At 36.9% G+C, this 9,572-nt stretch overlaps 1 protein-coding gene across 1 annotated transcript in view; it reads left to right on the top strand.

Moving 5' to 3' along the window:
* Positions 1–9,517, top strand: part of DIAPH2 (diaphanous-related formin 2) — a gene marked incomplete at its 3' end in the record, with an annotated part of 30,005 nt that extends 20,488 nt beyond the window's left edge. Inside the window, exons 10-16 of the mRNA XM_010017139.1 lie at positions 1,010–1,120; positions 3,250–3,368; positions 4,290–4,406; positions 5,599–5,717; positions 6,778–6,842; positions 8,383–8,487; positions 9,233–9,517. Of these exons, the coding sequence (XP_010015441.1) occupies positions 1,010–1,120; positions 3,250–3,368; positions 4,290–4,406; positions 5,599–5,717; positions 6,778–6,842; positions 8,383–8,487; positions 9,233–9,517 (921 nt within the window). The remainder of the gene's footprint in view (positions 1–1,009; positions 1,121–3,249; positions 3,369–4,289; positions 4,407–5,598; positions 5,718–6,777; positions 6,843–8,382; positions 8,488–9,232) is intronic.
* Between the last annotated feature and the right edge of the window lie 55 nt (positions 9,518–9,572).

Genomic DNA, 9,572 nt, shown 5'->3' on the forward strand with positions numbered 1-9,572 from the left:
CCCAAACCTCACTTACACATCAGTAAAGGTACAGTTGCAAGACTCATTAACTTGCTTCTGACAAAATCGTGCTTTACTTGTAGTGTATTAGCACAAGCCATTAAGCCAGTGTCTCTTCTGGCAAAAGCAATCATAGCAGATGGCACCTCTTCTCTCTATTAATTTCAGATTGGACATGTACTTTGGCTTGTTAAGTCATGTCATAGTAGTAAAATAACAAGAATCATTCAAGCGAGCGTGATGATACTACATTATCTGTAGATGCAGCTGTATAAAGGGAGTGTCTTTGCAAGGGTGTTTTAATAGAAATCTAAGACTCCATAAGGTGTTCCATTAAAACTAAATAGTGAATGTAATTAAACCAGGAAGGGGGCTTTTTATCTGACTTCTTTTCTTCACAGCTATTGATTTTTATTATTTATTTATTTTCTACTCTACTTCTATTTGCACTTAACATCTTTTACCAAACTCGGTATTTCCCTGGGGTCCCATTTTAGTCTTTAAACTTGGATCAGCACTTTTGGCATTATGTTATTGTCTACCTGTTTCAAAGTAAATCAGTTAAAGTGCCCAGCTGTTCAATTAAAGCATTAGCCAGAGACTGCAGGCATTTTGTAAAAGTGCTGTGCAGGAGTAGAAAACACACCTGGTGATGGGAATTGTTTTGTGTATGGCTGCTTTTGGGCTGGTTTTAATTTTGGATTACTATATAACCAGGTGGTTTTCCAACTGGTGAATACTAAGGAGGAAGAAAAGGAGTTGCAGTGTGGACTTGTAGTGTGGGAGTAACTGTCCAAAATAAAGTATGATCCTTTATGTGATACAATTTTGACATAGCAGAAGCACTCACTATGAAAACAGAGCAGTATTTGATGTTGCTTAAATTAACCGATCATGTTGTATATGTGTTGCATAATAATAAAACAATCATTAAGCTGAAATAGTCAAAACCAGTATTTAGTTTTATCTTGCACATCCTGAAAGTTTTTGCCTCTCTTCTCAATGACAGGTAGCATGTATGCAGCTCATCAATGCCCTTGTTACATCTCCAGAGGATCTTGATTTCAGGATACACTTGAGAAATGAGTTTTTACGTTGTGGCCTGAAGAAAATATTGCCTGTAAGTAATTTGTATATAGGAATTGATCACAGGGAACTGTTTATGAATGTTGAAGGTAGCCGAATTATTTTACTGAGAATAGTAGATGTGAAAGACTGGGGGTGGAAAAGGTCAGACCTGAAAACAACTATCAATCCAAATCCACTTTCATTCTGCATAGTTGCAAATTTAGGCTCTTATGAGCTATGTAAAGCAGAATGATAGTTGAAACAAGTCAATATATCAGAAATTAAATTATGTTAGTCAAATTTAGTGTAATGAGCTCAAAGCACATGCACGGAATGTGAGTCTGGCTGTGGAACCAATCTTGGATTAACGTTCTTTATATCTGCTGTTCCTGTTGTTTTCTGTGAAATCTGTTTTTTCTTTAATCTGCCTTCTGAAAATGCATTTGGAGTTTCTAAGGAAAAATAGACTCCTTCGTTCTCTTTGGGACTGCATGTCTTCATGCAGCTGCACAGAAGTATGCCTTTATGGGCAGTTGTGTATGAGTATTTGTGGCTTGGGGGTAGATTTATAGCTCTTAAGCAAGAAACCATTCAGATGCTAACATCAAGAATATGTACGATTAAGCTACTCAGCAGTTTCTCACAAAAGATGAGAGAAATTAAGAGAGTACCTGCTTATGTTTGTCTGAAACAGAATTTATATTGCTATGACTTTTAAGATATGAAGTTGTGAATCATCAACATTTGTCAGCAATAAAAAACCTTTGTGGTTTGTTTCTTTTTTTAGCACATGCAGCTTTGAAACTGCTTCTGATGTGTGTATGCTAATTCTTCTTAGAGTATGTACTTAGGTTTTATATCATGTAGACATGTTAATGTGATCTACTGTCTTTAGTTGCTGTAAACCATCTGAAAGCCTGAAGAACTCGTAGGGTTTTTTTCTTTTAATCTCCTGAAAATTCATTTGCACAATCTAGAAATGCTTAAAAACTTGAAGAATCAGGGTGGGTTAGGAGGCAAATAGACTGCATTGTAATATATTGTGATAGGAAACTTCATAGAGTGTACTGACATACAGATGTATGAGTTTTAAAGCAAGTAATAGTGATAACAATCTTGACTAAAAATGCTGACCAGATACTATGTTGAAATTCTGTCCCTAGTACAGTTAATATTTTATGTAAGCTGTAATAGCCAATACTATCATGCTGTTTATTTGTAAGGGATTATTTACAACATATGTATTGAACCTAAATCTACACTAAATCTACATGGAATGATAGGGTAGAGGAGGATTTTTTATGTTAGAAAGCAACTTTCTTAGTGATAAAGCATTTTAAGGGGACTTCATGGTTTTATCTGTGCTTTGGGGTAAATTGTCAAGATATTTATGAACGGGAGTTTCTTGAACAAAAAACAATCAGGAGGAGGATCCATATTTCTCTCTTACTCTGCCCAGGTTGACTGTAACCTTCTCTGGTTTTCAAACATTACAATTAGGGCTTCTGCTTTTTTTAGGAACATACATGGTTGCTATTCAGTTCGTGCAGAGCAGTTAGGACAATTCCAGACCAATTTCATGTAAAGCATGGAGTTCATTCACACAAACTGCTTTTGATCTAGTTTCCTTTTCTGTGTTTTGCCTAGTAGAAAGCTAAACTTGATTCTTAAGTGTATTAGAGAAATTGCTTGTATTTCTTTCAAGAAAAACAGTTTTTTCCCCTGTTCTAAATATTTGTTTTGCCTTTATTTTTACTTCTCATGTGTTTCTCAGTGTACTATGGATGCTATTATGCCATGATCTAGATTAAGTTGGTAACTGGAATTTTAAGCATAACTTCTTTAATGTTTGGAAATATCCTTATTTCAAAATTATTGAAATAGCCTTATCTTATTTTTCTTGAAGAAGCTCTCAGATTACCAAGCATAAACTGCTGTGTCCCATTAAAAGAAATCAGTCAGAAACTTGCGTATTTGTTCTGCAGCCCATACCTGATATTCATTGATATTTTGCTTTCATTTTTCTCATCTGTGCAGTTATAGTAAGAAATCCCACTCAGTTACAGCTTACTCCTTTTCCAAAGGTTAATGTCTTATCTTTTGTCATGATATGATCTTTGAAGGGGGGAATTTTTGCTTAAAAAAAAGGAAAATTAAGATATCCTATGCTTTCAAAAACAGGGCTTGAAAGATAAGGATAATGAAGAGCTTGATATTCAGCTCAAAGTGTTTGATGAGAACAAAGAAGAAGACTTAATTGAACTGTCACATCGTCTCAATGATATCAGAGCTGAAATGGAATATCCTTTATAGACATGGTGTTATAACTTGTTGCATTGTTTAATAACTTCACTAAACGTCAGAGCTAGAGTTAGACTGCTCGATGTGTAGTTTGTCACAGTAGTGTTTCTTACCAGGTTCTTTGTTAAGCAGATTTCTTTCCACTTGTTTCTTGTTAAAAATGTATTTAGAAAAATAGTGGTTAAATTTGCCTGTTAAATGTAAGCCATTGGAAACTGAATTATGGTTTTGAAAATAACTTTCCTAAGCTAAACTCTGGCTTGTAGTACATGAAGACAGGAAATTACACTCATGGAAGCTTTTAGGTTTTGGGAAAAAATGAGCTAACTAGGTTGGTACAAAATTTCTAGTAGGTTCTGAAGCACTTAGGATGCGTGCTCTAGTTGTGGGGAAGCTGCAGATATTGAGTTACCGAAGTTCAGATTGTTGCTAGCAGTTAAGAGTAGTAGCTGGCATGTATGCAAAGAGAAGGTAGATGCAATCTGCAAGAAGAATATAAAATCACTAACAAGTAATGGTGTTGCATTACAAAACAGGTTATTAAGGTAATTTCTTCTTTAAGAAATGATGAGTATTGACTAGTGTGTATTTGCCAACAGCCTGTCTCACTTCAGAAAGAAAATGAGAGCTTTGTGTAAAATATGTTTACAGGATTCTGTGATAAGAAGGATGAAGTATGATTTTTCTGAGCAATGATGAAACATCTTAGTTGTTAAACCAGAGGATAGAGTTTCTGTGGATAATCTTAGTGGGAAAAGGATATATACTGATAAAGATAGTACTTCAGAGTATTGAAAGGTTTTACTTGAACAATATGAACAGCATCTAGGGAACTGGATTTGGGGTGGATGTTTTGTCCTTTTATGTTTTTGTGTTAATTTGTTTTTTAAGTTCTTGTATTTCCTTAATAATGTTTGCACTGATGTGAATGAAGTATTTCATCTACTGTATAATATGTTGAAAGATACTTCTTCTGAAAATTACTTCTTGTCAATTCTCCAACATTTCCTTCTCATCAGGAGTGATTACTATGTCCGGTAAGTGTCAGGTTTGATTTTTCTGGAGGGAGTAAGGCAAAGAATTGAAATCAGGACCCTGGTGAACCAAATAGCTTATAACCACGCTTCAATAGTTGCTCTGTAGCTGATGTGTTAGTTGTCTTTCCACTCATGTTAATATTGAAAAGATCTTGTTAAATGCAGTAATGCTTATTTCAAAGGCTTGAAGCTTATTATAACACCCTCATCCCAAAACCTCTTCACTTACGAAATCGTAGGATCCCAGACAGGTTTGGGTTGGATGGAACCATAAAGCTTATCCGGTTTCAATCCCCTGCCACAGGCAGGGACACCTTCCACTAGAGCAGGTTGCTTCAAGCCCCGTCCAACCTGGCCTTGAACACTGCCAGGGATGGGACAGCCACAGCTTCTCTGGACACCCTGTGCCAGCACCTCAACACCTTCATGGTGAAGAATTTCTTCCTGATACTTAGTCTAATCTCTCCTCCTCTAGTTTAAAGCTATTATTCCTTGTCCTATTGCTCCATACCCTTGTAAAAAGTCCTTCCCCAACTTTCAAAAAAGCTTCCTATTTTAAGAAGTGTTTTGTTGTAAAGGGATGATAAAAACAATCACTATGCAAAATTATTTAACTCCCAAGAAAGCTTCAGTTTTTAGTTTACTTTATTTTTTCTTCTAATTGAAGGTTTGGAATTTCATCAGTTCAGGCTTAAGGGTTTATTACTTAGCTCAGTAGTATGTGAAACTGAGATATAATACCTTGCACTGGTAAGAACTAGTAATTTTGAGCACAGAATCCCCTAATCTTGGAGGTTCCTGATGTTGCTGGGTAGAGATCAAGGGACTACTTAACTCACTTTCTAAGTAATTGAATACTGGTACTGTTGCCAGTGATACAATTCACTGTGTTTGAAAATGTGCTAAATAACTTTTGCAGCATATATTGAAAATACTAAAGACACTATTCATTTTATCAGATATTCTCCGGCAAAAGATAGATGAAAAGTGCACAGTATTTGTGGAGTCCTGAACTTGAGATTCTCTTCAGAGAAACTCATAACACTGCTTTATTAGCCAGAGGACAAATAAGACTTGTTCCTTTTACTGGCAATTGCATAATTCGTACATTAGTAGTTAAAGCTGCCTCCCCCTATGTTGCATAAATGATTTTTCATGTTCTTATTATCTTATAAAATGTTTTCTTTGTTAGACCTCAGTATTACAAGATCATAGAAGAATGTGTATCACAGATAGTATTGCACTGCAGTGGCATGGACCCAGATTTTAAATGTAGAGGAAGAATGGACGTGGATTTTACTCATCTTATTGGTTGGTATTTAATAAGCACTTTGTTCTACTGAAGCGTGCGGTTTTACTTTGTAATCTTCTGTCTAGACTTCAGTTGACTCTGAATATTTTCAGTTTTCTGGAATCAAGCTTGTAATCTACAGTTGTACTTCTGGAAAAGACCAGATGAAATGCTGCAACTGTTAATAAAATGGCACTGATCAAGTTTGTCTTGACTTGTGTCTGAATGCAATAGTTTTAATAACCCAAAACTGCTTGTTCATAAATTCTGTGAATTTCGGGTCTAATTTAAATTAATGCTAATTTAAAATAGCATTAATTGCTATTGGATTTATAATCATTACATGGTTCATTCTGAGGATTTTTTCTGTAATATTTTCCATGTGTTTGAGGTTAGTTTAAAGTAAATCAATTTAAGCATTGAGGGACTGTGGATGTTCAGGTTGTGTTGGAAGGAAGCAGCTGAAGAACTACTGTGTCATTTAAATGGCAGCTAACAGCATTTAGGAGTAGGTTTTTTATGCTTAAGGTTGATTGGGTAGTTAATTCTTGAAATACAAGTGCATTTCTGGAGTATCTCATGGTGGAGATAATTGTTCCTCAAGAACAAAATCGTTTGGGAAAACATACTTTAGGTGATGTGACAAAAGGAACAAAGAAAGGATGTTGTTCAGATGGACTTGGGGGGTTGGTGGGAAATAGCTTTTTAAAAGTTAGCTTGCATATCTAGGAAGTATTTCTGCATTTGCTGTTCAATTATGTCTCTAGGAATATGATCTCTTTTTAAGATGGGGATAACTGGTTTGTTTAGTTTTACACTGCATAAGAAGTCAATATGGTGCTTTGTACCATCATTGAGCGAAAAATCTGTGCTTCACAGTTTGCTCAAATTCTCTGGCTATGGAATAATTTAAGTGAAATAAGGAAGTGCTTGGTCAGTGCAGATCGACTTAGAAATTAATTGTATTTTTGGTCTCCTGCTTTTGTGTTATGGGGTCAAAGAGTGACTATGAGTGGAAGGCACCTCAGAGCTGTGACAAGTTTTACCTGATTACTGTGTGGTGTTTTGTTTAAATTCTAGATGCATGTGTGGACAAAGCTAAAGTAGAAGAGAGTGAAAAGAAAGCAGCAGAATTTTCCAGAAAAGTAAGTCCTAATCATCATTCTTCTTACGGTGTGGAGCAGAAGCCTGACAGGAACATGCCTGTTTCACAGTGGAAACTTAGTGGAAGTGGTGAAGTAGTGTATCTCACAGGCAGGATCTTCTTTCATATGTAATAGCTTTGTGGGTTTTGGGTTTTTTTCTTTGTGTGCGTGCAAGGCTCAGAATCTATTTACTCTGAATTCAAAAAGCAGATGGGGGGTATTAGCTGTACATATCTTCAGTTGTATTCCTCTGCTGTAGGTAACTGATGGGGAAAATTCCACATGTTGCTATTCTGTCCTGAAATAGCCATAGTTAAATTCCTAAAGTGCAGCTATATGCTTTAAAAAAAAAAAAGGGGGGTTGGAGGCCGGGAGAAATACTCATAAGTCTTCATATAGCTTTGTTTAAGAGCCTGGAGAAACTTACTGAGAAGCAGTGTAATTCAGTATTTGAAAAAGCATTGACTCTTTAGGCACAGAAATGCTAATATTAAAATACTACGTTATTTCCTTATACTGCCCATGGTAAATTATTATGTAATGAAGGAGAGTAATCTACTTCCTTATTATTCAAGTTTAGGAATCTTATAGGGCATTTTGGCACCTGTTTTGCTCAAATTTTTACTATTCTGATCGAGTTCTCTTTTATTAGGAACTTGATAACTAAATCCTGGTTTGGTCATGGGCAGTTCTTTATCTAGGAATGAATGACAGGTCAGACAGATAAAATGAGTTTTGTAGGAAGAACTTCAGAGCAGTATATTTCTTGTAATAAAATTTTTGGGGGCATTTCTAAAGAAATGGATGCCTATCTTCCTGCTTACATGTTCTGGAACACTCAATGTGGATGCCTTTTTAATAAGAGCTATGGTGTCTGAGTTTTACAGAAAACAAATTGTTGTGATGTTTCCCTGGCAGCGTTATTTATCATAATGTACTTTGCTAGTGGCAGTCAACACATGTTCCTCCTAGTGATAACGTGTTTTGTCCTGTGGAAGGATGACTAACAGAAGCTTTTAAAGATTATAATAATCTCTTGAGCCTAGCAAACAGTAGTAGGATGAGAATATACAGTAAATCTCGCAAGTCCAGTTTACGTGACTGTATTTTATACGGGGACATCAAGACTAAAGGGGTCATTATCACTAGTTTATTTGGGTATCTGCTTTCTTGTTACTTTATGGATGATACTTCTGAAATGACACACATGTTTAGATCTAAGCTTGCTGCAGAAGAGGTACACTCAAGTTTAGTTTGATAAGTCTGCAATGTTCTGTTGCAGAGAAAAAAACCTATTGAACCTGCAGCTACTAAGTACCTGGATCTGACTGGTTCTGTGTAGGTGCCTTAGTGATGGAAGAAATCACGTGCTACTAAAGAGCACATGCTGGAAAAATAGTTGTTGGGCTTTTTATTTTTCCTTTTAAGTTAAAAATGCATCTATTGCTCTAATTGTGATATTGTTCCAAGAAATCCTGAAAATATTGTATCTATTTGGATGTAAATGGACAAACACTTCTGTGTTGGTTAATCATTGCAGTTTGATGAAGAGTTCACAGCTCGACAGGAGGCACAAGCAGAGCTTCAGAAACGAGAAGAGAAAATCAAAGAACTTGAAACAGAAATAAAACAGCTACGAACCCAGGTAATAGAACTGTGTGACAGTATGTTCCACAGTTGAGTTGAATTCTATTTATTTTTATTTAGAAGTCTTGAGGAACAAAAATCTGTGAGGAATTTGTACTAGGCTAGCATCATGTTACCACTCCAGAAGCCTCTCTGATGGTTTAACATGCTGCTGTTTCTCTTCGCTGTTCCTTTTGCAAGGCTATTGCAATTGCTCTTTCTTCCTATCATCTCAGAAACAACTGCAGACAGGTTTAAAAGGAAAAATGAGGGGTTGGGTCATGTCCCCCCCAACAAGATGTCAGGGTACTTCTGAACAACTGTGGTCCCATAACCTCTTGCTCTGCAATAGCTGCTTCAGTGATTTCTGTGGAAACTTTCCCACCAGCAAATTAGAGTTAAAATTCAGTGTGGTTATTACCATCTCTGCCCCAGCTTGCTGTGGTGTCGTAAGTGGGATGAATGTTTTGTGCATTGGTAAGAAATAAAATGCTGTTCTGTTCACTTAAATGTTACTGCTACTATTAAATTTTCTGTAAAATGGAAACAATTTATTTTTATCAAAATGCTAGGTTATTCAGTTTACTTGGCAGTTTTATGGTACATGGTATAATCTATTGTTATTGCTTCTCATTTAAATAGGAGGACAGTTGCATTTCTCACTTTATTGAGGTACCATTGACTGCAAGGCATCCTAGTTGGTTCAACTTGGGATTAAACTACCTCCCTTCCCCAGAGAAAAGAATTCCTCTTTTATATTTCAGGGTCCAGGCCTGACAGGTCAAGTGACAGAAGGAGCACCGTTACCTCCAACGCTACCAAGTGAGAATGCGCCACCGCCTCCAGCACTACCACCCCCTGGTGGAGCAATACCTCCTCCTCCACCACTACCTGGTACAGCAATACCGCCTGGGGGAGCAGCAGCTCCTCCTCCACCACCTCCACTGCCTGGTGGAGCAATACCTCCTCCTCCACCACCTCCTCCTCCTCCACCGCCACTGCCTGGAGCAGTAGCACCACCTCCACCACCACCGCTGCCTGGAGCAGCAGTACCACCTCCTCCTCCTCCTCTACCTGGAGCAGCAGGACCACCTCCTCCTCCTC

The sequence above is a fragment of the Nestor notabilis genome, unplaced genomic scaffold (assembly GCF_000696875.1).
Source record: "Nestor notabilis isolate BGI_N333 unplaced genomic scaffold, ASM69687v1 scaffold3696, whole genome shotgun sequence".
NCBI lineage: Eukaryota > Metazoa > Chordata > Aves > Psittaciformes > Psittacidae > Nestor > Nestor notabilis.